Here is a 25,654-nt window from a genome sequence, read left to right on the forward strand (position 1 = left end):
GCCTCCACGGACTCAGAGAAGTAATTTCAAACATTCTTTATAAACACAAACGAAGAACAGCAGTGAAAGAATAACAACAGCAATGTGCATGCAGGGTAAAACTTGCTCCTCTCGTCTCCCTCCTCTCCTCGCAGCGACAGGAGAGTCCTCCACGTTGACCGGGCACCAGCAACCAATCAAGCTTCCTCCTCCTGCACACTCGTGGCGTTGTACTTCTCCTCCTGCTCATCTGACACAGCAACGGGCCTGGCACATCCAATCTCAGTATCTTCAACTCTCTCTCCCACCATCGTCCTTCCGCCCACTCCCCGTTCCAACTCACCAGTAGTTTCTTCCTCCTGCGTTAGAATCTAGCTGCGGAGATCCTTTCCTCATGAAGCCTGAGCCCTGCATGAGAGGTCAGACTCTGCACAGAGGGAGAGGGAGAGGGAGAGGGCGAGAGAGAGAGAGCGGAGGGGGGAAGGAGGGAGGAAGCAAGGAAGGAAGAGAGAGGCAGTTGATTAAACCAAAGCACAAGAGGACAGAGAAAAAGCAGCAGAGGAGCGGAGGAGGAGGGGAAGGAGGAACACAGACCGGATCAGGCTTGTAAACTTGTTGCTTGAGAGATCCCGATTCGCCATCGTCCTCCTGATTGTTCTTGGCAACTTCGCCGAAAGTTGCGCCATCCCCGATCTCACTGCGAGAGCTGGTGAGGAAGGAGGAGGACAAGGAAGGAAAGGCACGAGGACGAGGAGCAGGAGGAGGAGAAGCAGGAGAAGAAGCAAGAGGACGAGGACAACAAGGAGGAGGAAGACATCGAGGAGGAGGACAAGGCGGAGGAGTCGAAGTCACCTGCCCGGTCCGATCGATGCTCCGGCTCCGAGCTGTGCTCCTTCTCCAATCTGGAGACAAGCGATGAGCAGAGAAGAGGAAGCAGACGATATTTTGATGGAGCCGTTGAAAGAAATGACAAGCAGGGGAGGGCGAGCTCGTGTAGGATTGAAGCAAGGAGATGTAGCGAGAGGGAGGAATGAAGTAGAGAGGGGAGGATCGGACGACGGAGGTAGAGCAGTAGACGGGCGGGAGAGGATGGTTGTGGAGGCAATTAGCACATGATCACCTTTGAAGCCGCTCCAAGGACAGCGTGAGGTCCGAGATTGGCGTCTGTGCCAAAGGAAGTTCCTTGACCAGCATGAAGTGACGAGGCGAAGGTGACGTGGTCGGCAATCTGGTTACGAGCGCCAAGACGGGCGTTGCTGGACACGAAGGTGAGCTCCAGGAAAAGACGACGACGAGGAGGAGCAAGGAAAGAACGTGGGTTTGGAGGGATCGATGGTGGTGATGGTGTTGGAAGGAAGGAGGGAGGGAGGGAGGGTGGGTGGGTGGGTAGGTGGGAGGATGGAAGGAGGAGAGGAGGTGTAGGAGGAGGAGGAGGAGGCGGAGGAGGAGGAGAAGGGGGAGGAGGAGGAGGAGGAGGAGACGGAGGAGGAGGAGGGAGGGGGGAGGGGGGAGGAGGAGGAGGAATCTCAGGGGGCTGTGGGGGCCGGGAGTTGCAAGGGAGACATGAGCCGACATCACCTGCCGAATTCGACATGAGGCCCTATCGAGTTGTCATCTCCCAGCTGAGCATCCGCCGCAAACTTCGAGTTGGCGCCCACCTGGAAGGAGGGGTCAAGTGCGGAACGGGCTTGTCAAGCCACGCTGAACCTCGTTGTCGTTGCCCAGCTCCGCCCCCTCTCCGAAGGAACTCTTGTCACCAAACTTGTTGCCGTCACCAAACTTGGCGTTCCTCCCGAACTTTGAGCGGCTCGCAAACTGCCGGGGGTCAGTTCATGGGAGGGATGGGGAGCAGTCAGTACCTCGTCGAAGCTCCCGAACTTCTCGTCACTGCCGAACTTGTCGCCCTCGCCTGACAGGGGAACTTGAGAAGACCCACACACACCGACGTCTCTCACTACCGAAGGAGATGTTGTTGCCGAAGACCACTCCATCCCCGAAGCGAATTCTTGCTCCGAACTGTGAAAACAAGCAAGAGATCAGGGCAGGAAAGTATGAGAACACGCAAGAGATCAGGGCAGAGTGGAGGAACGAGCAGGAGAAACAGGCGAGAACGACGAGGAGGTGATACGGGAAGGAGGAGGAGTTCAGTTATCACGGCAAAGAGCAAAGACACAAAAGTGAGCAAGGAGAAAAGCAAGATCACCTTGAGATCTCCCCCAATTCCCTCAGAGCTATCGTCTTCTGTTTCACTGCTGTTTCCACTCTGACTACCGTGTCCTGCCTCAGTGGCGTTCGTGCTCCCTTCAAGCAAAGACATCTTCTTCCTAGTCAACATCCTCTGACTCTTCTCCTTCCCTTCCTCCTTGTTGAGACTCTTCAACACGTTGCTCAGCATCGACTTCAGGGCTTGCATGTCGGCCAGGGAGGCAAACTTGCCGGTCTTGCCCACCACCTTCTGCGACGTCTTCCCTTGGACAGCTTTTGTCTGGCTAGCCTGTCCTTTCCTTCTAGCAAGCTGCTCCCTTCGCCTCTCCATGCTCTGCTTGAGCTTCTGCAAACCCTCCGGCAGCAGCTTGCTATCCCCCTTCTGCTTCTCTACCGGGTACCATGCCCCGCAGCAACTTGCCGCAATCTCCTCGCATAACAAACCGCAGCAGCACAGACCGTTGGGAGTGATGTCAGCGGCGTCGTCTTCAGGGAGGGGGATCGACGAGTTGCCGCCTCCTGAATTGTTCGCCAGCCACTCCTCGAGATTGAAGTCTGGCTGCTCCGCAAGCCAAGCGTTGAGATCGAACGCGCTCCCGGCGGTGTAGTTGCCTCCCTGAGCCAGCTGCATCTTCAAGCTCTTCTGCTTGAGGGCTGTCTTGGCAGCTCTACGGGCTTGCTTGCGGTTGAGGAGGATCTGAGAGGATGTAGTCTCGGATCTAGCCGACTGCAACCACTTGTTGATATCGACCTCCTGCTGCTCCCCCAGCCATTTTGACAGGCTGAATGCATCAGAGGCATTCTCCTGCTTCTCAAGCCAGGCATCGTCATCTTCCAGAGGATGGTCCTCCAACCACTTTTCTATGTCCACGGACGGCTGCTCGTCAAGGAAGCGGGTCATGTTGAACGCGCTAGAGCGGTTCCCCTCCTGCTGGTCTAACCACTTCTCCACATCTGGAAGGGGATGCTCGTCCAGCCATCCACTCATGTTGACGCTGCTCGTCGAGGAGGAGTTGGCCAGCCAGCCTTCCAAGTCCTCGGGGTCTGGGTAGCCTGACAGCCAGTCATCCAGGTCGAAGCTAACTTGAGCATCCAGCCATTGCGACAGGTCTCTGATCTGCACGCTGCTGCCGTTACCATCGGAGACGTAGGGGAATTGCTGCTGCTCCTTCAGCCAAGCGTCCACGTCGAACTCGTGATGCTCGTCCAGCCAGCTGCTCAGATCGAACTGTCCCGATTCGTTCCCCGCGGAGGAGTTTCCTCCAGTCTGCTGCAGCACTGAATGTCTCTGCATGCGAGCAAACTTGCGCTCGAGCTTCTTCCGGAGTGCGCGAGCTTCCAGGCTCTTCACACTCTCCCACAGAAGAATCTCCTCCATCGTGCTCAGCAGGGCCTGCGGGTCCGCCCGTTGAGCATGGTACCAGACCTCAGCATCCGGAAGATAATCCTTGTGCTCCTGCAGATAAGTCAGGAACCAATACCTTTCCATCGCGTTAAGTTTACCTGATACCACTGTTCCGCATCGACCCCGTAGTTCTTGTGTTCCTCGTACCACCTGCTCATACTAGGCGTGTAGTTCTTGTGCTCCTGGTAGTACTTCTCCGCGTCGACCCCGTAGTTCTTGTGCTCCTCGTACCACCTGCTCATACTAGGCGTGTAGTTCTTGTGCTCCTGGTAGTACTTCTCCGCGTCGACTCCGTAGTTCTTGTGTTCCTCGTACCACCTGCTCATACTAGGCGTGTAGTTCTTGTGCTCCTGGTAGTACTTCTCCGCGTCGACCCCGTAGTTCTTGTGTTCCTCGTACCACCTGCTCATACTAGGCGTGTAGTTCTTGTGCTCCTGGTAGTACTTCTCCGCGTCGACTCCGTAGTTCTTGTGTTCCTCGTACCACCTGCTCATACTAGGCGTGTAGTTCTTGTGCTCCTGGTAGTACTTCTCCGCGTCGACTCCGTAGTTCTTGTGTTCCTCGTACCACCTGCTCATACTAGGCGTGTAGTTCTATCATATGCAAGTAAGATGAACTTTCGGAAATGAGAGCAATATACCTTCCACTGTGAGTACCATTCTTCAGTGTCTAGGTACCGGGCAAGCTTGGGAAACGAGTGAAGCAGGACTCTCAACCTCCTTTCTTTCTCCTCCTTCGGCCAGGACCTAAGGATCTGAACGTTGCGGAACTGTGAAAGCCAGCATACCATGCCACATTTTCCACGTCTTCCCACCAAGGACGAAGCTACTTGGGCAAGGATTTCCAATCTGCCGTGGATTGCCTTGTCCTGCCTGCGAATGCCATGTTTTTCAAGCCAGTCTGACATATGAAAACCATCCTTGTTCTTGTGCTCTTCAAACCAGTCTTCAAAGTCGCTCCTCAACTTCGGATTCTCCATGACATGCTTGTACCAGTGCTCAGTGCTTAGAATGCTATGGTCCTGCAACCAGCCCTCGATGTCCTCGGGGTCCTTGTGAAGCTTCAACCAGCAACCTATCGACATTGACCACACGTCGGCGTTTCCTGAGCAGAGGTGACTGGAGTTGTTGTCTGATCCTGTGCTGTTTGATGAAGAGCCGTTGCCATCCAGACCCGATGTGTTCAGCCAGCACGGAGGCTCTCCACATGGTTCCAGGGTCAAGGCTCCGCAACAGGACGAGTTGGTCGAGTTGGTCGAGCTGCAGTCCAGCTCCATGCACTGATCACAGCCACTGGGGCAGCAGAAGTTCCCTTCGGCACTTGAAACTCCACCGAGATCCTCACATGACGTGCTTTCATTCGTGGCATTGGTCTCTAACAGTTCAGAGAAAAGATTCAGAAGCGAGGGCTTCTGAATCGCGCGGCTCTTCGCGGCTAGTATGCCGTGGCTTCTTGGCATCTTCGACATTAAGTCCGAGACTGGAGAAGATTGTCCGTTCGCCGAGATCTGAGACATGTCAGCGATGGACTGCATAGACATGGATATTACCATCAGGATCGCTATGAACGCACACGAACAGCCCAGAAGAACTCCAACTCTCCAGAGCCGAGTGCTCTTGGAGTTGTCTGCAGCAAAAACATGTTCAGTTCACTGCAGTCCCTGACTCAACCTCCCTGGCATCTCTTACCTGGCAAGATGGTTTCATCGGTTGGGAGGGATCCGTACTTGGTGGTCTCAGACATGCTTCTTGATACGAATGAATCTATCTCCAGTCACCCTGCCCAGTCCGGTCAGCAACCACGTGAACAGACGCGGCATAGTGTTCATTTCATTAACCAGCTTTCTGTTGATCATATTCTCTCTCATGCTCTAAATTCTCTCTCAACATCTAACCTCCCTTTCTCCTCAACTATTGCTCCATGTCTCCATCTTTCCCTCTCCTCTCTATCGTGTCCTTTCCCTTCAACTCACACCTCACTGTCTCTCTCTCCCACTCTCCCTCTCAAATTTCCCCTTTACCCGGCACCTTCCTTCTTCTCCATCTCGCCCTCCATCCCTCTTCTCCATCTCACCTCCATCCTTCCTCTACTTCTCTCCTTGTATCTTTCCTCTCCTTCTCTCCCTGTCTTCCCCACCATCCCTCCCCTTCCTCTTCTGACGTCCCCTTACCTCTCACGTCCCCGCCATGGAGCCGATGACCCGGAAATAGACGTGGCCCACATCCCCTACGAATGACCCACCCACCCCTAGACCAGCCCCTGCACCCCAGCCTGCACCCACACTGCCACCCCTACTGACACCCACCCCGCGCAGCCACACCCCAGCACCCCTATGTAGACACGGGCCAACCCCTATTTTTGATATTTACCTGGTACAAACTTCAGTTAACTCACTCCTACACCTCAATGCGGTGGGTTGTAGGCGCCATGGCGATTCATTTTAGGGGGTTCTGCATGCCATGGCAGAATATCACGAGAAGACTCCAATGAGAATGTTGACGGGTAAAGCAGTGAACCTCACCATGGACAAGCCGAAGGCGCGGAAGACCAAAACATACCAAGCATGCCAAAAACGAAGAAAGAAGACCAGGATCCACAAGTGGCAAGATGTGCCTGTGCACACATCTTGTGTGCATTTAATCAAAAGGGTGGCAAGGATTCTAGGCGGGTCTCACCCTCGAAGTGGAATGATGCTGTGGTTTTAAGTTCAAGCGGTTGGATTTCTTGCAATTTCGATGTCCTTCAACTTTGTCGTTCGAGTGTGAAGAAGGCATTCTTCATGCTTCAGCGACCCAACATCTGAAGTTGAGTCTTGCACATGTATCATCGTTTGAAGTGAAACACAAAACAAAAGTCTCTGAAGATGTATCCAATTCTTTGCTTGATTTCTACCTACTCTTCCACCCATCCCCGTGTCATGCCATTTCAATCTTCATACTGGTACAGCCGTGTACACAGGCCCTTCCGACGACAAAGGTATCACAACACTCTAACAGCGTCAACAAGAATACGATTTAGATCCCCAAAGAGTTCTGTAGAAGTAGATTCAGCTTCATTTCACAACAACCTTCGAATCATGCACTGTACCTGCGAATAATAACGACCAGGATTTCTTTCAAAAACGGTACCACCATGATATTGGACTTGGAAGCGACATGTCATCGCCTGCACCAACACAATGATGAAATAGTTCTGATTGCTCCTGACTGTCAACATGCGAATGGCCCTCAGCTGATATCACATGGATACATCAGAATGAGATCCAACTTTCAACCATGTGGTTGTATCCAAAAACATCAGATTGGTGTAGGCTCTCTGCTCTTTTGTGCAAAATGATGTCCGATGTGCTCTATGAAACTTGACAAATAGTCTGAAAGGCAATCACCCTGTTGCATCGCCCTCAAAACCGAGATCCGATTCTCCTACCATAGTATGAAACAAGGGCCGCGCTTTCGCTTGCCGCATTCACCGTTCTCAAAGGAATCCAGTCAACTCTGCACTTACATCAGCTCTTATGTCATACATGTCAACACTGAAACGACTTCCTAACAACATGGTATGATCGCGTCAAAGGCATCTTCAACGTGCGCCCTGCATTTTCTCCTTCATTGACGCGCGGGTCAATTGTACAGCTACTGAAAACGAGTCTTTTCGATCACGCTACTGCAACTCAGTTATATAAAGTCAATAAAGATTATAAATTGGCTAAGTCTTCCTGGTCGAAATAGAAAAAGGGAGCTGTTGAGGGAGGGACAGAGAGGAGGGGGGAGAGGAGGGGGGAGAGGAGGAGGGAGGGAGAGGAGGATGGGGAGAGAGGAAGGACGGAGAGGAGGGACGGAGACTCAGAGGATGAGTGGGTAAGGAAGGAGGGAGGGAGGGAGAGTAGGGAGGATGCCTAGGCAGCAGACCCAGACACAAATACACGCAGAGAGACAGGAACAATCACAGCAATTAGGTAGCGGCACAGCAGCAGTGAAAGAGAATGATAGAGAATCAAAGATAAATTGAAATCACAGAAAGACGGAGACGAGCAACAGGGAAGAGGATCTGTTTCAACAGCGGATAACTTTTCAACTACAGGCCTGTATCTGCCATTGAGTGCGCTGTTCGTTCAGAATGACAGGGGCTTCTGACAAACCAAGTCACATACAGATGCTCATCTTCTTCTCCCTCTTCTTGACAGCATCATGTACTACCTTCGAAGATGCTATCCTAGACGACATGCTGGGAAGCAGCAGCCCTCTCTGCACTGGTTCGGGCTTAGGGTCGACGAGTTTCAACTACAAGTTCACCTCTTCCGAGAACACTTCGCGTTGGGCTTCGATGAACAGCAAGTATGAGAAGGACGTTTTCTTGGCAGAGATGAGTCACGACGATGAGAATCCAAACAGATCCTGGAGGCTTCGGTTTGGAAAGGGAGGAAACATATACAGCTTCGTCGGAGCATACGGCGAGTCTGTGCCACCGCAATACCACAATCTTGCCCCGTGGAACGATGAGGTATGGCAGGCAGTCGCGGTAAGCTTGAACTACAACCAGCCGCAAACTCCATACTACATTCATCAGGCAGGAGATTACCTCAAAGACAACTTGGAGACGCCATTCACCTCCCCCACCCTGGCAAAGTCTTGCAAGGACAATCAGTGCAGCTTCTTGTCCTGGGGGCAACAGGCTCACATTCCCACCTCATGGCGCAGCTCTGCTTTCTACTACACCCGATACAAAGACTGCGGAGAAGGAGTCCTAGAAGTTGAATGGTCGATTCACAATGTGGCAAGTCTACCAGAAGGGCACAACTTCCAGTACTACAATGTTCCTTGGGGAGGAGTTAGGACATCAGCCTTGACGAAGATGCTAATAAGCAGCAAGGACGCTGGGGGGTACACAGGCTTCCAAACTACTCCTCCTTACTCTGACACAACTCAGACCATCCGAAACCTGGATGTGACCCTCGGGTACACGACGTTCACGCAGAAGCAGGTCAAGGAGCTAGAGTCAAACTTTACAATGCCATGCGGCAACGCCGCTGGCAGTGAGGTGCCGTGCCCACAAACTGGAGCGGAGGACCAGACTTTGCGGTTGGTTAAGAGCGCAAGCTGCACGCTGATGGAAGCTGAGGCCCAGAGGCAACTTGGCCTCCCTCTGACCTCATGTCCCATTGAAAGTACCGTGACGATCTCGACTGGTTGCGAATATCACAAAGGCTGCTCTCTCGTCTTCACAAACCCCAGCAACGGTTTCTCCATGCCTGTCCAAGGCGTTTCCAGCTGGGCATGGAAGGGGACGAAGATCCTCTTTTGGACGCAAGTACCGCTGGACGAAGTCAACGCCAACTGGGCAACAGGTGAGAGCCTCGTCGTCAGCTACTCTCCAGCAGAGGACCCGAAGAAGAACTTGGCGCTGACCTTGGTACATGGGGTTGGATCTGAGCATGGGCAATCATGGACTCTCAACAGACCCAAAGCCAGGTTGCGGTATGGAGCAACCAACGTCGCGCGAGACTACACTGTTTTCACTGTCGAAGCTTTCTCTGTGATCAGGCCAGGGCAAACTTACGCTTTCAGGCAGTACTTCATCTCAGATGCGTTCGAAGGGATGCAGGGGAAAGCCTCGCGCTGGGTCAACCAGACTTCACAGAGGTTTTACAGCGCTGGAACGAGAGCAGGTCGTGATATCTTCCTCTGCTCCTGCGACAATCGCACGTTCGGGGCGACGTTGCAGGAGTGCGACAATGAGAAATCCGTCAAAGTGTGTGCGGGGAGCTCAACGCCGGGAACAGGAAGAAAGCCCTTGTTTGCTATTCAGTGCGGCGACATCTCCTACGTTGGCAGTGATCCCTACTCCCTCGCGCCATGGGCCGAGAACAGCTCTGGATACTGGAAGCCTTACATCTGTGCTTCCAGGCCCGGGCTGCGCCCCACGTGGCGGCTGCTTGGGTACTTTGCAGAGGGGGCTTGTGCTGTGCTGTCATCAGCTCGATTCGGGTCAGAGAAATGTCCTAGCGAGCTGCCGTGGGCACAGTCGGGCCCCTACGACATCTCAGTGTGCTACGAGACGTGGAGCTGGGCCAGTCTTGTTCCTGCCGTGAAGGATGGGCAGGCAACAACAGGCGGGTTGGGGGAGCTGATGGTGCCCGGGTGGTATGAGGTCTGGCTTTGCATGAGAGATCATGTCTGTCCGATGGCAGCGGGGAGAACGGCAGGGCCAGCAACGATGTGTTTCGTGTTCGACGAGAGGGAGAAGCTGTTCGTCCCATGGTACACCCGAACCTTGTACATAACATCGAAACTGACACACGTTGCTGTCGCAGGGACCTTGCAGAAACTTTGATGATCAAAGGTGCGAGCGCTTGATAACGGGGAAAGTGAGAAGGAGATGAAGATTGAATGTGGCGATGAAGCCGGGGATTCACCCCAACTTGGCAAACTAGCAGCAAGCCGAGGCTGCACTTCTCGTACCGTGCTTGACCAGAAATAGAAACTAACGACGCTAAGATGCTGTGTAGAATAACCTTTGTATTTGATTTGCTAGTGAACACTATTTTTTTCATGTTAGGGACCCGACTAAGGAACTTCGGAAGTTGTTCTTTCCGACGGTTCAACGTTCGGTCTGACCATCCCCAGTGAAAGAAGAACCCCAGAAAAGAAATCCAGCAAAGTCATATAGACCACTGCATGTACTGACTTCATCTTGCTGTCACGTTCTGCCGTATCATCAGTCATGTCCAACAGTTGTTAGAGTGATGACTAGTGCCCGTGTCAAGTCATTCCGAGGCGGGCCGATATCTCTTTTTAAAACGCGTGTTTTAGGCTAAGTTTAGGTACACCTGGAGGGGGTGGTATTGCTGGTCGTCTCGAGGGTAGGGGTAGTCGAAGATTGAGGTCCAGGGGTGGGTCAAATGAAGTATGTAGAAGATAGCGAGACCCAGTAAGAGGGGATGGGTAGGGTGGTCGGAGGGTAAGCTGGTAACGTAGATGACTTCTGGGGTGGGTGGTAGATGCTGTGCTTGTGGGGTGCGGTAGGAATTGGGGTGGGTGGTCCAAATCTGGTTCGTAGCCCAAACATCCTGAAGGGGGTACAAATTCCCCCGGGGGGGTAGGGTAATTGACCACTCTGGGTGGGTCATTATCATATGTGCATTGGGGGGGAAAGGGGGGTAGGGTAATAAGGATACTCTGGAGAGGAGCACCCTCACCACCCACCCACATAAACAACTTTGGGTGCTTTTCTATTACCAAAGGACCCTAGGCAGCGACTAGTTTTCCTAGGGTCCTTTGGGTATCCCCTACATCTACAAAAATGCTTTTTATTAAGTCCCTGTGTTCCCTACCATGGCGAGATTACCATATGTTAGCGCCTTCCCTGCAGCGATCCCCGATGCTGACACTCTCCTTCCCCTCTATACTCGACCTCATCCTTCATCTTAACAAGCTACATGCACATCGGCAGCCATAGCCTCAGTTAGAAGACTGCACGATCGCATTTGAGAACATTTGTTACAATAGCTTCACAAGTTTCACTGGTTTCATGTACACAACACCCACAAGGCCTCAGACTCGTTTGAAGCTAATGTCTTGAGCTGATTTCAGATATTAATCACAGTTAGATATGCTCGAAGAATAATTGATCTGGCACAGTGACATTGTAGGCAGGTTGCTGGAATCTTTATGAAATCGGGGGGTAGGAGCTGCAACACATTTTAGAGCATGGGTTCCTCTCCTTCTACGTTGCTGGTGTTGGAAGGACCCAATGGAACGCGACAGATACACACGGGCAATCAAACCTTTCTTGTCACTCGGATGATCAGCCCTTCCGACTCCAGGTCAGAGAAGGACATGCACGCGATACGTCGCTGATCCTATGGCAGGGAGATGTCGCTGATAGCGCAGCAGACCAACCAGGTCGCGTTTGCTGGCCCGTCAAGAGGACGAGCGCAGATTTTTCAGACGTCGAACATCAATGCGAGGAGCGCCGACCGAATGATGCTGCTGATGGAGGCGCTGGTGGAGTTCCTGGAGGCAGTTGAGGGTGGGGCGAGGGGAGGGACGCTAGTTCCACAAGCAGATCTAAGGACCCCGACATCAGTCGTAGCCTCGCTTCCTACATGCAGATTCTCGGTGACCGAGCTCCTGATGTGCTATATGATCTCCTGAACGAGGGTAGCAGGGGGGGGATGACTCCAAGGAGTGCTACATCTGCCTTTCGAACTTTGAGACGGTGAGTTGGCAGCATCGGTTGGGTTCGTGTGAGTGAAGGATCGATGCAGGACGAGCTCATACGAAAGCTCCCCTGCCAGCACGAGTTCCATGCTCACTGTATCGACAAGTGGCTGCTAGACGTCCATCGGACTTGCCCGTGTTGTCGGGTAGACATTTGCGAGGTGATGCGTCCCTTGATCGAGCGGGTGAAGGGTTTGACATGCACTTGCAGGCGCTAGAGCCTTGTGAGGATCAGAGGGAAAAGTTAACAGGAGGGAGATCGGAGCTGACAGCAGCGGGGTGGGCTCGAGAGCAGGACTAGCTTCCGACCTGAGCTCGCTGTTCCAAGAAGAAGGGCAGGAAGCGGTGAGGACGAGGACGCGATAGCCTGCCGCAAACTCACGCGTGATGATGTCAGGGAAGGGCAGCGTCGCTGCTGCAGGAGCCTTCTCCTCCGTTTCCTCCTGCTTCTCCCACCCTTGTTGCCTCAAGGTGAAGGGAGGGGGCAGTTTGGCCTCTGCTTCTGATCCGTTGCGACGCAAGGCAAGGCAGTCAAGCACGTGTAGCTAGCACCAGCGGCGTGCGAGAGTTTTCGGTACGGGGAGAACCGTCTGTGGGGAGCACGATTGTTGCATCTTCAGAGGTGAGGAGACGGAAGGAGGCCGGTGGGTTTTCTGAGATTGTTTGCTCCACAGCCCACAGACGCAATGAGAGGACGTGTAAGTCTGATAGAAGAAGAGCCTGCCAACCTTGGCAACTTTGGTATCCTTCAAACCATTGAAAGGTGAGGAGATACTCAGTGCTTCCCATCGTTGTGATGGCTGTAACCCTCCTGCAGCCCCGGGAGCAGTATATATCGCAATAACCGCCTGCAGATGCGGAGTAGAAGAAATTCTAGGGTAAAGCCACTCGATCATGCATTGCAAGCCTGTTCTTGACTCGTTTCGACCAGACTTGTATTATATCATGATTGGCACGCCTGTCAAACAGAAGCACTGTGTATGTAACTGGACACAGAATCGGATGTTGGGCTTTTCCTGGGATTGTGCAGATATTCATTCAACCATATGATATTCTTCCTTGCGCTTATTAGTTACAAGTTTCCCTCAGTCAGGCAGTCTAGCTGTTAGGCATCCTCAAGTCTGCCAGAAAACAAACATCAATGTAATGAACCAATAGTTGAACCGACAAAGCTGGCACACACGAGCAACCACAGCAAGGAGATTGACTTGTCATGATGGTTGTGGATACCGTAGTCGACGAAGTCCACCAGCCGGTCGTTGTCGTACATTGCGTCCTCCAATGCCTTTGTCCCACTGAGCCCGATGTCGTTTGATGCTGTGATCAAACACCGCATCGACGAGCTAGGATGGCGTCAGATTCCGCCAGGGACCAGGAGGAAGGAGGACGAGGACTAGGAAGTGGGAAAGAGGAGGAGAAGATGAGGAAGCGGGCAGGAGGAGGAGGAGGAGGAGGAGGAGGAGACAAGCAGGAGTGACCTCTTCCGTGATGCACGTGCAAGGCAGATGGCTCCTTCGTCGCGGATGTAGTTGGCTCTGCAACAGGAGGTCAGTGGACGTCAGACCGGCACATCCGTTTCCGCACTTGAGGTTGACGACTGCGATGACGAAGTTGTTCTCTATGGCTTCAGCGATGCTTCTAGCCCCCTGGTCGGAGATGCCGCATGCTGGATGGAGACTCAGGTCCTCTGCTGCAACGGCTCGTTCTCACCGTGCGCGTCGAGGTAGGTCAGGGTGCTGTTGAGCTTGAGGGCCGTCGCGATCTCTGCGATGCCTTCGTCTCTGATGTCGTTGGTACTGTAGCAATCAATATCAGGTCTTGCAAGGAAGAGGTCGAGGTCGAGGAGGAGGAGGAGGAGGAGGAGGAGGAGGAGGAGGAGGAGGAGGAGGAACATAATGAGGAGGGGGGTGGGGAGGAGGAGGAACACAAGGATGAGGAGGAGGAGGAAGAGTCGGTGATAAGGGGAGGGGTAAAGTCTGTCCTCAGGGAAGGTTTCTATCGACTCAAGAGGAGGAGGGAGGAGAGGCAAGCTACAACCTGATATCAAGGTACATCAACTTGGTGTTGGACTGCCAAACTTGTTGAGCATTGCTGTGCGCTCGCAAACAATCATCACCGTCAGAGCTCGTCCTATCTGAGTTGCTCCCAACTTGCTGATGTTGTTGCAGCTCAAGTCAAGTCCCTCAAGGCTAAGACCACGATCACTTCTCCTCCTTCTCCACCTCCACTCCTCTCTCACTTCTTGCATGTCCCAGTCTTTAACAAGCTCCCAAGCTCCCCAGCTCCTTCATCTCCGACCTGCTTGAACGCCAGCCGGAGGATTTTGCAGTCTCCTCGACTCTCTATCAACTCCTTGAACGCGTTCTGAACAGCAGTCAGCCCTTGCAGCGTCGGGCACTTGCTGACCGTGTATCTAGGAACTAGCCCGCCTGGGTTCGAGCTCGACAGCGCTCTGACATCTTCAACAGCAGAAGCGTCAAGATGAAGGAGCAACATCAAGACACGGGAAAGCTAACAACGACGTGGCAAGATCATAACAGCATGCACATGGGAAGAAGACACATGAACAAAGTTTGAGCAGCACCATCAAACCCGAGACAGTCAGACGTCACAGCCATGGAACACCAAGTCGAGCATGCGCATGCCAATGTCCCACCCTCAGGGATCGTCCCAGGTACTCTAACGCCGTCTCCGGCATCTCCGAACCCATCGAGCTGGTCCTCCTGAAGGCAACCAGTCATTCCTCCTCCTCCTCCTCCTCCTCCTCCTCCCCTCCCTCTTCCTCTCCCTCTCCCTCTCCCTCTCCCTCTCCCTCTCCCTCTCCCTCTCCCTCTCCCCCTCCCTCTCCCTCTCCCTCTCCCCGTCTCCCTCGTCCTCCCCCCGCCCCCCTCCCGGTAATCATACTTGACTCTCTGTCTTCTGCGAAGCAAGAGCATCAGTGGGATGTAACAACGTGTCTGTCAGACACTACTACCTTCTCGTCTCCCACCGCCAGCGGAACTTCCTTGAGGTCCTACATAGCGGCGACTCAGTACTGCCTCCTCCCTGCCACCCGTCCCTGTCTCACCCGTATGGTCGGTCGTTTCTTCACCCCCTCTGCCATCTTCTTCCTCCTCCTGCTTCTGCTCCCCTTGCTTGTCTCCCCTCCCCTCCCCTTTGCTCCTCCTGCCCCCTTCCGAAAGTTCCGCGCGAAATTTTAAAAAACCCGGATGAGTCCCGTCTGCCCCCTCCCCTGCTAATGCCTCCTCCCCGACCGGCCGCTCCTCTCCCGGGCATGTCGCGCGCCCTACTGCCTTCCCATGTCCCTGCCATGATATCCTCCCTCCTCCTCCCTCTCCTCCTCCCTCTCCTCCTCCGTCCCTCACTGTCTCCTTCCGTCCCTTCCTCCTCCTCTTCGTCTTCCTCCCCTCATTGCTGGTGATGTTTCTTTTTTTTATTCTTCCTCGCTTGCTAGGGTTAAGAACATCAGGGGACTCTTCGACACGGACAGCATGACGGGAAGCTTGTCGACCTGCTTGTCCACCATGCTGAGGAAGAAGAGGAGAAGTGAGAGGAGAAGCAAACTGATAACGATCAAGACAGCATGAAGAAGAAACGTAGCGCAGGGAAGGAGAGAGCGAGCAGAGGAGCGTGCGGCAACAGTACAAGTCACCTCCTTGGAACACGAGACAGGCATGCCGTGATGTCTCTCTTGGGGTTGAACTTCTTGAAACCTGACGCAACTTCAGTCCAACCCTGCCCCTCCCCCTCCTCCCCCTCCTCCTCCTCTCACGAGTTTCCGCAATCCTCCGGCCTGATTCCACGTCCCATCCTCTCAGCACTCCGTCCACCCCGCAAGCATACAGAACCCTTCGTTGGAACAGCATCAGACTAGGTCGGCAACCCACCGCCTTGCATGCCTTTCTTCATGGTCGAGGACCGGGCGGACAACGGAATGGCTGCCATGGCGATGAGTCCTCGACTAGCAACACCTTGCCGACAGCCTCCTACCTGTTCTGATGTCCTTCATATGCCATCGTCGGCCGTGCTGTTGAGGATTGGGAGTGAGACGGGAGGACCGCGGGAGGAACAGGCAGGAGGAGCAGGAGCAGGAGCAGGAGCAGGAGCAGGAGCAGGAGCAGGAGCAGGAGCAGGAGCAGGGGGGAGCAAGAACCTGTGAAGCGAAGGTCCCACCGAAAGATCTCGCCATTCATGCTCGCGGCCATGACAGACTCGCCGGGTTGTTGGCAAAGGGGTGAGATAGAGCAGATGCCTCGGGACATTCTGCAGGGTCAGAGCTTACAAGCGCTGCAAAGGAAAAGCTCCTCCTCCTCCTCCTCCTCAATCACCACAACCACTGCTTCCTCCTCCTCCTCCTCCTCCTCCTCCTCCTCCTCCTCCTCCTCCTATACCTGAGCTCCATGGGGCTCGCCTTGGACCTGAGGTCAAGAAAGCTTAAACAACCATCCCTGCATCCGTTGGCTATCACGTTCCCTCCCTGCCATCGCAGAGTCAGAGATCTTGCCCTCCTGATCTCAACTCTCAGGAGACATTCTTCGGGAGGTACGACTGGGCCATGACTTCGGATCTGTACTGATAGAACCGCTGCTTACCCGACTGCAAAGACGAATGGTGAGGAGAAGGAAGGAAAGAAGGGGGGAGAGAGGATGAGAGGGTGGGAGGGGAGGAAGATCGCGGGCACGTACTGGGACGTCGAATATTTTCACTCCTTTGGATGAGCCTGCCGCCAGCTCCTCCTCTTTGGTCGGAGACCAGCAGCAAGTCCAAAACCTGCCGAGTCGGTCATGAAGGGGAAGGCGAGTAGCGGAGGAATCAGACGTCTCTCGTGCTGAGAACCACTGCCTCCTGTATCTGAACTCATCTGCTCCCCACGTCAACATCCGGGCCTCCCTCCTCCCCAACACCACGTGCTCACTCGTCTCGTAGTCGAAGTTCATGATGTGGATCCCTCCGGGCTGGCAACGAGTCAGAACAGCAGCGGCAGACATGCGCAGGACTCACTGATTCGCAGGAGACGATCGTGGTGGCAAAGATCTGAGAGCTCCGGTCGCTCCCCGCCGCCATCCCATCATCTGCCATGGGCTGTCAGAGCAAGGTCACAGCGGAAAGCAAGGCTGCTGTCACCTCCTTTGATCGCCAGATGCTTGCAGACGCAGTATGGAGATTTCTGCATAGAGGGTCGGATAAAATTTCTCCTCTTGTTAGCAGCAAAAGGACCTCACAGACTCTGAACTTGGGCTCGCTCTCTCCCTCACTATCAGCTTTCAACATGACGAGTCCCTGATCAGACTGATCAGAACACGAGCAAGCTTGTTGGAAGCTCCAGCACACCGATCTTCCTGCCATGAGCACATCCTCCCCTATCGTTCCTAGACCAACTCCGACGTATCCCTGGCACGCGCTCTGAAACCTGAAGCATCAGCAACAGCTCTCCCTGGTTCTTCTAGACTCGCCTCCGCGCCGTTCCAGGTCACTTCAACCTTCTTGGTCTGCAGCAGAGACAGGCTGGAGGACTGGAGCTTGTGCTGAGTGAAGGACCCCACCTACCCCGTCAACCGACTCAGCGCTGGAAAGGAACCCGTACGCATCGCACACCTCGCGCTTCTTGACGGACCGAAAGAGGCTGATGGAGCTGCTTGGTCTCTCCCTCTTCTCTCGATTGACACCCTCCTGCCTTGTGGAAACTTTAGACGCCTATACCGTCCTCCTCCTCCTCCTCCTCCACCACCACCACCACCACCACCACCACCACCACCTTCCTCCTTCTCCATCACCACCTTCCTCCTCCTCCTCCTCCTCCTCCTCCTCCTCCTCCTCCTCCTCCTCCTCCTCCCGCATCTCTACAGCCTCCATCTGCCGGTGTCTTCATCATGATCATCCTGATCTACCGCCATCTTGTCCTCTTCCTCCTCAGCATCACCAATACCTCGGCGAGTCGACGGTGCCTGAAGCTCTCGCACGGGTGTAGGCGGAGGAGGATACGACACATCCATCTTTGGGTATCGCAAAGTAGGCGTCGGCTTCTGCATCGTAGTAGAAGCCCGGTATGCTCCTCTTCATGGCACAGAGAGGAGCGAGAAAGGACAACAAAGTGAGCAAGGGCAAGACAAGCTGAAGGAGTACTGGAGCTGGGGCGCAGGAGCAGGAGCAGGAGCAGGAGCAGGAGCAGGAGCAGGAGCAGGAGGACGGGTAAGGGGCCGGGAGGAGGGCACGGTGAGTTGAGATGGGAGCGGCGGCGGGGGGGGCGGCAGCAAAACAAGGGCACAACTTTTTGCTCTTTGTTGACGAGGTTTTAGTCAAATTAGGAGAGAAGGAGGAAGAGGCGGAGGAAGTGGAACGCTGAGATGGGACGGGGTAGGATGAGGGTGACGAAGAGGAGGGAGACGAAGGAGGGGAGGGAAGAGAGGGAGAGGAGGGAGACGAAGGAGAGGAGGGAAGAGAGGGAGAGGAACGCTGCATGACACGATAAGGGGATGGACGGCGACAGCATGGGAAAGCATCGGCTGCGGACGTCGCCAAGGGAGAGCGGGGCAGAGGACCTGGTCCTGCCGATCTTCGTCAGCTGGAACGGGACCTTGCAGTCAGCCAATGTACGCCAGCATCAGCTGGTGGAGGAGATCAAAGAATTCCTCATGTGCGGGGAGGAGGTGCCGGCAGGGCACATGCACCTGGTCTACAACGGAAGGTTGGTCGACCCCGGCATGCGCGCAGCTGACCTCGACCTGCGCGAGGGCTGCGTCCTCCACCTCGTCCTCAACGAGAGCCCCTTCCGCGGGAGGAAGCTCTACGTGCGGGACCTCGGGAACCAGGGGGTCGTCCGATCCGTCAGCTGCAGCCAAGACTTCACCATCAGGGAGCTGAAGGAGGAGATAGCCTGCCTGCCTGACTCCCCAGCTGTAGACCAGCAGAGGATCGCCTTTGCGGGCAGGGAGCTGGAGGACGACTACACGCTGAGGGAGTACAACATACAGAAGCCGTCGGTCCTCCTCCTCCTCAGGAACGAGACGTCCTCCCGGGACCTCTCCTCCTTCCTGTCCTGCACTTCCCCCGAGAGCGAGGAGCTGAGCGTTCCCCTGGACTCAGTAATTAGGATGCAGTTCAGCTCCATCGAGCAGGACGAGTTTCAGTTCTGGGGGCAGATGCTCGGCTCCCCCGACATCAGGTCTCTCACGGCGAAAGAGTTCGAGCTCAGGAGGTGGGGGTCAAGCTCGGACATTCCAGGGGAGTTCGACTATGACGAAGAGGCCAGGGTCGTCACCTTCATCCCAGAGCAGCCGCTACAGGAGGCTTCCCACTACACCGTGTGCGTGAACAAGGCCAGAGCCAGGAACGAGAGCTACTTCTTCGACCCGGACGCAGGGCTCAACCCCTCCTACCCAACCTCACCAGGAGGAATCCTGCACAGTAAAGTGCACGAGCCTGTAGAGGGCTGCGTCACCTGGGACTTCTACACGGTAGGATACGTCCCTCTACGGGTGACGTCGATCTATCCCCGTCCGCACTCCACCGTGCAGGTACACAGCACGGAGATCAGCGGGGAGCAGGCAGAGGAGGAAGGGTCGGCCCATGGGGTCACCGCTGTGGGTGTAAGGAAGACGACAGTGCCGGTGGTGATCAGCTTCAGCGGCCCGCTGAGCCTCAACGAGAGCGTCAGGAGCTGGGTGACCATCCCCGGGTACGAGCTGCTCGAGCCTGTCTACGATCCTGCCAGCTACAGCCTCATCTATGAGATCGGCTCTCCCCTGCGAGGAGGAGAGTGCATTCGTGTACACGTTAACACGGGTTTGGTCCAGGGGAGCAGAGATGAGTCGCTGAAGGTGAGAATTCTTCAGAACCTTTAGACTGCCCTTCCTCCTCTTCCCTCATCTTCCCTGCTCTCCCCATCCTCCCCATCCTCCTCTTGCTCTCCCACTCCACCACTTCTCCTTCGCACCTTGTTTTCTTCTTGCCCTGCTGTCATTCTTCTGTCCCTTCTCCCTCCCCCTCTTCCGTCTTTCCTCGGCGTCAATGATGTCGATGCGTTTGCAGCCTCTACAGCAGGACGGGCTCTTCCGAACTGTAAGCTTCACATGGAAATTCTACACATCCGATCGGAGCATATATCATGTGAGCATGGGAGGAGGAGGAGGAGGAGGAGGAGAGGTCATTGTAATTGAGCTCCACAATTACTCACTCGTGCTATTACTGTAGAACGCCAACTTGAAAGCCTCGGGTCTAGAGAATGTTGTGCGAAGATGGGAGAACGGGAAGATCAACGCGACACAGCGAGGAAGGAAGAGGGGGACCGACGTGAAACTAGCGAACAGATCGACGGCCATGGAGGCTGCCATCCAGGCGGGGTTGACAAGCTCGCAGGCGGCAGGTATGAAAGGACATCACATGACTTCCTTGTAACGCCTTCGCCCTCAGCCGCAGCTGGGTACTCATCGGAGCAGACGCGAGAGCCAGCGAGAGTGTCTGCTGGTTCGATCGTCTCGCTGAGAACTTACATGGGCCAAGGTAACCGTTAGTCGCAGGACGTCAAATTCAATCGTCAGCGCAGTCAAGCAAGCAGGCATCGTCAAGGTGTCTTGTGCTGTTGCGCTCGTCTGTTGTGCTGAAGTTTGTTCGGCTCGCAGAATTTACCAGGCAGATGCAAACGTAACGGACGTGGAGGATCCGATGGGGAGCAGTCGGCCTCAGCGCCCAGTGTCGAGCAGCGAGGGCATGCTCGAGTCCCTTCAGAGCACTTTGAGCGACTTGTTTCAAGTGAAGCTCTTTTCATAGGCATCTCCTACCTTTACAAACTTACGGGAAACACCATTCATGACTCCCTCCATCATCATCTAGTCCGAGTTGTCGGAAGAAACAATCCGAGTAACCAACTTCATGGACTCGCTCACGTCGCCTTGCGGTGACCCCCGTTCTTGCCGAAGGATCGGCGAGAGACGAACACGAAGATGTAGTAGTCCGCAAGGCCATGCACTAGGAGAGGGAGGAAGAGTCCTCCTCCTTGATACTTGAGAGCCGACATGATCAACCCGAACAAGAAGGTGAGAAACACGCCTGCCACCCCGGATGGAGTTCCATGAATGTGCGCGAGTCCGAAGAAGAACGACTGGGTCAGGTCTGCCTCCATGTCGCTCATCCCGGCCTGCCGCAGCTCGTACGCAAACAACCCTCGGCTGAGCCCTTCCTCGCACAACGCGTTCAAGAACCCCAGGAACAAGCAGAGGAGATGTCCCTGTAAGGCTCGTGAGCAGTCCTTGGCAGCAGAGCAACTCTAAAGACCTACCTTGAGGCCCAACTTAGCCTGGTACTTGTCTCCAAACTTCGCCATGCCTGCATGTGCCCCCCGAGATCTTGCCAGGGTGGACCACAGATGAAGGGCGAGAAAGGTGACGCCGGAGACTGCGATGGAGCAGGTGAGCATGAAGAAGCTCGGCGCGGGACCCATTTCCATAGAGGAGGGGGTTGAGAGGAGGATAAAGAGGAGCTCGATGGCCTTGTAAGAGCCCGGGCCCAGGGGACCTGACTCGCCGATGAGAACCTTCGGGGTCTTGACTAACAATCGCTCTGGTAGCAGTCGCGGCCAGAGGGCCATGATGTAGACCACCGCGTTCAGCAGACATGTATTGTACCTGGCGAAGTAGAAGGAAAGACAGCTGATGGCTACCACAGCAGCTCTGGGGAGTCTGGAGAAGATGACCGTATGCGTTCCGCTGACGCAGAAAAGGAGCAGGAGGGTCTTGACTTGGAGCTCTACCATCTCTTGCAGCAGAACCTCTGTTCCCTTGCTTCCTGCCTCGCTTATTGTATCGAGAGAATTCTCCTTCAATCTACTCGATCCCAATCTTCTTTCCACTTCCAATTTTTACTATCATTCACCAGCTTGCCAGGACCACCCGAATACTGCTTCACCCTGAATATCTTGTCATCATCGCTTCTCACAAAGATTCTTCTCCTCGCTCTTTCACCTTCACCTTCTACTACTTCTACCTCCTCGCATTTTATAGAACGCAACTCCGCGCAACTCTCTGTCTCCGTACGTCTTGTTTGAGTCATCACCCCCCGTTATGATACAAAAATGTAGTAAAGAATACCCCTCCTTTATCATGACCACCCCATTAATCCCATCAATCGCGCAGTACCCCTGGTTGTAACTGTTTTAGAGGTATGCTGACAGTCCACTTTTGGCTATGTCAACTTCGCCGGATAGCTCAGTTAAAGAGCCTCGGATCGCCCCCCCAAGTTGACTTATTCCCCGGGCCCCGGGCCGGCTGGCTGATCCGAGTCCCGGGGAGCGCAGCGGCACTGCAGCGGATCCGATGATCCCACACAGTCTAGGGCAGGGGGCGAGGCCGGGCCGACTCAGCCCGGCCAGTTAACCAGTCACGCGGGCGCTGAGGGTTGGGACTGAAATGTCATGATGTATCTTACTTGAAGTTAAGAATAACAAGCACTCCACGTTCAAGACAAAAACAGATTTCCGATGACTACCGCGGCACCGCAGGCGCTTGACACAAGCCGGGTCATCATCTGGCCAGCTTCAAACGTTCACCGTGCCTGCTAGACCAGCTCGACTTTCTGCTGCTCTACAAGGGAAGCGATATCGCTGCTCAGATGTCAAACCCACTCTGCATCTCGACTCCACCAACCTGAACTTCATGCAGACGAAATCTCCTGAGTTCATCTCCAACTCGGCGTCCCCCACCTGTGTGCGCTCAAGTCATCCGGGGAGCCTTAAAGTTGAGTCTCTCACTTGTACATCACCCAAATCTTCTAGGACGTGTACAAATACGTGATTATCGACTTCCGGCTGTATGAAATCACCATCTACCAACATGGGCACTCTGACCAGACCTTGACGATCATATATTGAAGGTTCAACTTCTGCAGCTTCTCGGGAATGCCGGACAAGAAACCTGAAGCATCACAGTCATCCAAGAGAAAAATGGGAAGTTCGCACAACAATTGTTGAAGTGCTTCTCGAAAAGGTCTGTGAACTGTTCGCAGAACTTCTGCTCTAGCGGCGACATCATGTCGAATCTGATGAATATGTGAGGAAACGAGAGTCCGACGGGGTCAACCACTCACTCTGACTTGTTGGCTAGAAGATGGGCATGAAATTGCTGTATCTTTTTCAATCTTGAAACTATCTCAGCACCATAACACGATGATATGCATCGGACGTCAATCACCTATCACGATGGTACGAGTTCAACCTGTGAAGAGATCAGCAGGGAGTACTACGATAAGGAGATCCGTACATGAATTTTATCCTGATGGTCCAAAGTAGGAATTCAAGTCGATCAGTCAAGGGGTGAAATACTGAGGAAGGAAGAATTCTAACCTGTCAAGCTCAAGCTCCAACAAGCTGATCATAAAGTCTGTCGTGCTGCCCAGGCTGTCAAGACCCGAAAATCTTAGCCTCGACCCTTTCACCTGTCTTTGCTCATTTTGCGAAGCTCTTCGATGCATGAGTCTTGGTCCTGCGAACGATCATCATGCAACATAAAACACTTCACATTCTTACTTTGATGGCTAGGTCGACAGTTTCTACCAATTCTTTCTCTGCAATCGAAGCATATAAATAATCTTGCGAATGCAAAGCAATGCAAAGCGATCAAAATGCATCTCACCATAAGGTAGCAAAGTGGGAGAACAGCGCTCATTCCTCCAAACCTTCACAGTGACGTGATTATGACAACAAGATAATCATCATTATTTGACTATCACCCTTTTCAGAAGCAGATCGTATGATGTTTGATCGTCGTCATTGTTTACGTAATCCATCCTGTATCTATGAAAACATTTCAAGTCAGCGGGAAACAATCTTTGTCTCACAAATTTCTCTGTGTCTCCGTTGATTCTTTGTCTTATCTCTTCTTTGCGTTGCCTCCCTCGTCCCTACCTGATCTCACTCCAATGATTTACTTCCAAACTTATCTTTTCTCATCTTTCCTCCCCACATCTTCTCCTGCATGCCTGCTCCTCTCTTCCTCCTTTCCTCTCTCCTGCCTTCTCGATTCCCCATTCCTCGTTTCCACTTGCTCTGTCCGAACCGGTCCTCCTTTCCCTCTCAACCCTCCGCGCCATTTCCCTTCATACCTGTTTTCTGCTACCAACATTATACATGTCTATATTCAATATATTCTTCACCCTTTTTTGTAAAACGCAATAAATTTGATTATGAGATTTACTGCGACAGATATATTTCGAACAAAAACAATTGGAAAGGCGCGGTGTAGCAATTTGGCGGGAGATGGCGGGAGTAGCAGCAGGAGATGGAAGAGGCGACCAGGAAGATGCGCGTAGAGAAACAGCGAACACAGAGATATGCAATCACATCGAAGAAAGATGCCATGAATGTTGGAGTATAAAAGGGGAGCAAGTATCGCTCTGGGACGTGCATGAAAGGTGCTGAGTAGATTTCACACAATTTTCATGTTTCGCTCCCCTGCACACATCATCTTGTTTTGAATCTTCCCATGCACGACTCATGTCCAATCTCTTCATACGTGCCCTATTTATTTGATTATGAGAAGCTGAGAGAAAAGGTGTTTATGATATGTTCGTTGTGGGGATTTGATGCAAAATTGTGAATCGTGTGCTTGTCTCATTGTTCATTGATCATGACGATTCATATGCACGACACTGCAACAGTCCAACATTGAAGACTTGCTGTATTGAATTCTGCGTCTCGTGCTTATACATGTCATCGCAATATCACAGACAAGCAGCATAATTGATACAATGGAGTACATGTGAACGAATAAATGAGTGATCAAAGACGGTTCGAAACGATCTTTCTGCACTCTAGCCCTTGCAAGCACCTGCCAGTAGAGTTGACGTCTACTTCCATCACGACTTGGTCCTTGGCGCCAACGTGGATGAGTCGATGATAAGAGCAGTACAGGAGGCCATGCCAGCCATGAGCTTGTTGAAGGTGACAAACTGATTGCTTCCGTCCTGCAACTGAGTTAGACGTCTCAGACACGTAAAAGTCTCTTACAGTGGCAGACGAGACGATTGAATCCATCAAAGAGACTGACGGACAGCTGAAATCCCAGTGCCTGGCAGGCCCTCAGGGGGGAGGAGAGGGCGATGGAGATTACTTGCTGTTGATAATAGATTTGATGCTCCACATCAGAGAATTTCGGTCGAGCTGTGAGGAACGGACGTCAACTGTGCGCATCAATGCAGACGGGATCACCTGGAGCGTGCTTGGGGGAAACTGGTCTTTCACTTGTGCGATGAACTCCGAAAATACAAAGAGAATCTGTTTGAATGTACTTGAACCTCTCATGAGATATATTCGCTCTTCACCTGCCAATATGCTGCAATCTTCTTGTATGGAAACAAATTCTGAGTGTTTCCTGCACAAAATTTTCTCACAACCGCATTCCGAAAAGTGAATCCCATTGCACCAGAGGCTTCTCGCAGCAACTTTGTAGCATCGTCGTGGTGTTGCGTCGGAAAATCAGGACACAACAAAGATACCTGGGCTTGCAAAGATCAAGAGGAGGAAGCCCTCGTCACAACCATGTCCTGACCAGCTGGAAATGATCGTTGCAAGTCATCAGCTTGTCTAGGTCCTCACGTCAGTAATGCTCCTCCTCTGATCACCACAAGGACCTTCACTGGTGTTCTGATACGCCTCTACCGTCATCCTCACAAATGCCAGCCGGTTTCTCGGGGTAGCATTGACGAACTCAAACTCTCGCAGGAGGACATGATCGCCCTGCAGGATGGTTGGTACGACAGCGTGCACGGAGGGGGGGGGGGGGGATGGAAGGGAGGGGGAGTAAAGGAAGGGAGGAAGGACAAGGGACGGGGAAGGCAAGAGAAGTTCACCACTAGGACA

At 53.5% G+C, this 25,654-nt stretch overlaps 9 protein-coding genes across 9 annotated transcripts; 4 read left to right on the forward strand and 5 right to left on the reverse strand.

Annotated features, from left to right (window-relative positions):
• Nucleotides 1–176: 176 nt before the first annotated feature.
• GUITHDRAFT_138971 (hypothetical protein) lies at nucleotides 177–5,332 on the reverse strand (the record flags this gene model as incomplete). Its single annotated transcript, XM_005832318.1, has 14 exons — nucleotides 177–246; nucleotides 323–387; nucleotides 574–676; nucleotides 832–881; nucleotides 1,100–1,235; nucleotides 1,558–1,637; nucleotides 1,687–1,794; nucleotides 1,839–1,888; nucleotides 1,935–1,995; nucleotides 2,183–3,640; nucleotides 3,688–4,182; nucleotides 4,230–5,117; nucleotides 5,139–5,215; nucleotides 5,278–5,332. The coding sequence occupies 14 exons, from the start codon at nucleotides 5,330–5,332 to the stop codon at nucleotides 177–179; spliced, it is 3,696 nt and encodes a 1,231-aa protein (XP_005832375.1).
• A 675-nt stretch (nucleotides 5,333–6,007) lies between these two features.
• GUITHDRAFT_152709 (hypothetical protein) lies at nucleotides 6,008–6,442 on the forward strand. The gene has a single exon (XM_005832319.1). It carries the CDS (start codon nucleotides 6,049–6,051, stop codon nucleotides 6,292–6,294), a length of 246 nt encoding a protein of 81 aa, XP_005832376.1. The 5' UTR covers nucleotides 6,008–6,048; the 3' UTR covers nucleotides 6,295–6,442.
• Nucleotides 6,443–7,705: 1,263 nt separating this feature from the next.
• Nucleotides 7,706–10,215, forward strand: GUITHDRAFT_138972 (hypothetical protein; the record flags this gene model as incomplete). Its single annotated transcript, XM_005832320.1, has 3 exons — nucleotides 7,706–9,846; nucleotides 9,900–9,928; nucleotides 10,145–10,215. The coding sequence occupies 3 exons, from the start codon at nucleotides 7,706–7,708 to the stop codon at nucleotides 10,213–10,215; spliced, it is 2,241 nt and encodes a 746-aa protein (XP_005832377.1).
• Nucleotides 10,216–11,239: 1,024 nt separating this feature from the next.
• Nucleotides 11,240–12,143, forward strand: GUITHDRAFT_163270 (hypothetical protein). The gene is made up of 5 exons (XM_005832321.1): nucleotides 11,240–11,411; nucleotides 11,457–11,706; nucleotides 11,756–11,806; nucleotides 11,856–11,969; nucleotides 12,020–12,143. The coding sequence occupies exons 1-5, from the start codon at nucleotides 11,296–11,298 to the stop codon at nucleotides 12,107–12,109; spliced, it is 621 nt and encodes a 206-aa protein (XP_005832378.1). The 5' UTR covers nucleotides 11,240–11,295; the 3' UTR covers nucleotides 12,110–12,143.
• A 763-nt stretch (nucleotides 12,144–12,906) lies between these two features.
• Nucleotides 12,907–17,579, reverse strand: GUITHDRAFT_163271 (hypothetical protein; the record flags this gene model as incomplete). Its single annotated transcript, XM_005832322.1, has 25 exons — nucleotides 12,907–12,929; nucleotides 13,039–13,151; nucleotides 13,287–13,343; nucleotides 13,393–13,498; nucleotides 13,519–13,604; nucleotides 13,846–13,877; nucleotides 13,925–13,997; nucleotides 14,048–14,267; nucleotides 14,465–14,531; nucleotides 14,783–14,821; nucleotides 15,320–15,371; nucleotides 15,461–15,521; nucleotides 15,581–15,657; nucleotides 15,708–15,746; nucleotides 15,799–15,835; nucleotides 15,962–16,071; nucleotides 16,200–16,285; nucleotides 16,339–16,404; nucleotides 16,494–16,669; nucleotides 16,724–16,763; nucleotides 16,810–16,880; nucleotides 16,933–16,975; nucleotides 17,026–17,088; nucleotides 17,140–17,218; nucleotides 17,509–17,579. 25 exons carry the CDS (start codon nucleotides 17,577–17,579, stop codon nucleotides 12,907–12,909), a joined length of 1,887 nt encoding a protein of 628 aa, XP_005832379.1.
• A 717-nt stretch (nucleotides 17,580–18,296) lies between these two features.
• GUITHDRAFT_71346 (hypothetical protein) lies at nucleotides 18,297–18,806 on the forward strand (the record flags this gene model as incomplete). Its single annotated transcript, XM_005832323.1, has 1 exon — nucleotides 18,297–18,806. A coding segment is annotated over one exon (510 nt), but the record flags the coding sequence as incomplete, so codon positions are not given.
• Nucleotides 18,807–20,686: 1,880 nt separating this feature from the next.
• GUITHDRAFT_108669 (hypothetical protein) lies at nucleotides 20,687–21,556 on the reverse strand (the record flags this gene model as incomplete). Its single annotated transcript, XM_005832324.1, has 2 exons — nucleotides 20,687–21,031; nucleotides 21,083–21,556. The coding sequence occupies 2 exons, from the start codon at nucleotides 21,554–21,556 to the stop codon at nucleotides 20,687–20,689; spliced, it is 819 nt and encodes a 272-aa protein (XP_005832381.1).
• An 800-nt stretch (nucleotides 21,557–22,356) lies between these two features.
• Nucleotides 22,357–23,583, reverse strand: GUITHDRAFT_138977 (hypothetical protein; the record flags this gene model as incomplete). Its single annotated transcript, XM_005832325.1, has 12 exons — nucleotides 22,357–22,402; nucleotides 22,446–22,501; nucleotides 22,550–22,606; nucleotides 22,651–22,712; nucleotides 22,757–22,836; nucleotides 22,885–22,935; nucleotides 22,989–23,012; nucleotides 23,141–23,185; nucleotides 23,233–23,279; nucleotides 23,324–23,361; nucleotides 23,430–23,472; nucleotides 23,527–23,583. The coding sequence occupies 12 exons, from the start codon at nucleotides 23,581–23,583 to the stop codon at nucleotides 22,357–22,359; spliced, it is 606 nt and encodes a 201-aa protein (XP_005832382.1).
• Nucleotides 23,584–24,462: 879 nt separating this feature from the next.
• On the reverse strand, nucleotides 24,463–25,515 carry GUITHDRAFT_152711 (hypothetical protein). The gene is made up of 8 exons (XM_005832326.1): nucleotides 25,426–25,515; nucleotides 25,344–25,378; nucleotides 25,218–25,290; nucleotides 25,117–25,166; nucleotides 25,004–25,069; nucleotides 24,906–24,955; nucleotides 24,803–24,863; nucleotides 24,463–24,759 (listed from the first exon to the last, which is right to left on the reverse strand). Exons 1-8 carry the CDS (start codon nucleotides 25,457–25,459, stop codon nucleotides 24,652–24,654), a joined length of 477 nt encoding a protein of 158 aa, XP_005832383.1. The 5' UTR covers nucleotides 25,460–25,515; the 3' UTR covers nucleotides 24,463–24,651.
• Between the last annotated feature and the right edge of the window lie 139 nt (nucleotides 25,516–25,654).

The sequence above is a fragment of the Guillardia theta genome (assembly GCF_000315625.1).
Source record: "Guillardia theta CCMP2712 unplaced genomic scaffold GUITHscaffold_35, whole genome shotgun sequence".
Classification (NCBI taxonomy): Eukaryota; class Cryptophyceae; order Pyrenomonadales; family Geminigeraceae; genus Guillardia; species Guillardia theta.

Coding starts and splice junctions, on each gene's coding strand:
- GUITHDRAFT_152709 (XM_005832319.1), top strand. CDS start 6,049: ATGGCAGAATATCACGAGAAGACTCCAATGAGAATGTTGACGGGTAAA.
- GUITHDRAFT_152711 (XM_005832326.1), bottom strand. CDS start 25,459: ATGACGGTAGAGGCGTATCAGAACACCAGTGAAG. Junction 25,379..25,425: donor GTATCAGAACACCAGTGAAG/GTCCTTGTGGTG, acceptor GTGAGGACCTAG/ACAAGCTGATGACTTGCAAC. Junction 24,864..24,905: donor AAATCTATTATCAACAGCAA/GTAATCTCCATC, acceptor AGGGCCTGCCAG/GCACTGGGATTTCAGCTGTC.
- GUITHDRAFT_163270 (XM_005832321.1), top strand. CDS start 11,296: ATGGGTTCCTCTCCTTCTACGTTGCTGGTGTTGGAAGGACCCAATGGA. Junction 11,412..11,456: donor ATCAGCCCTTCCGACTCCAG/GTCAGAGAAGGA, acceptor ATCCTATGGCAG/GGAGATGTCGCTGATAGCGC. Junction 11,807..11,855: donor GCCTTTCGAACTTTGAGACG/GTGAGTTGGCAG, acceptor GGATCGATGCAG/GACGAGCTCATACGAAAGCT.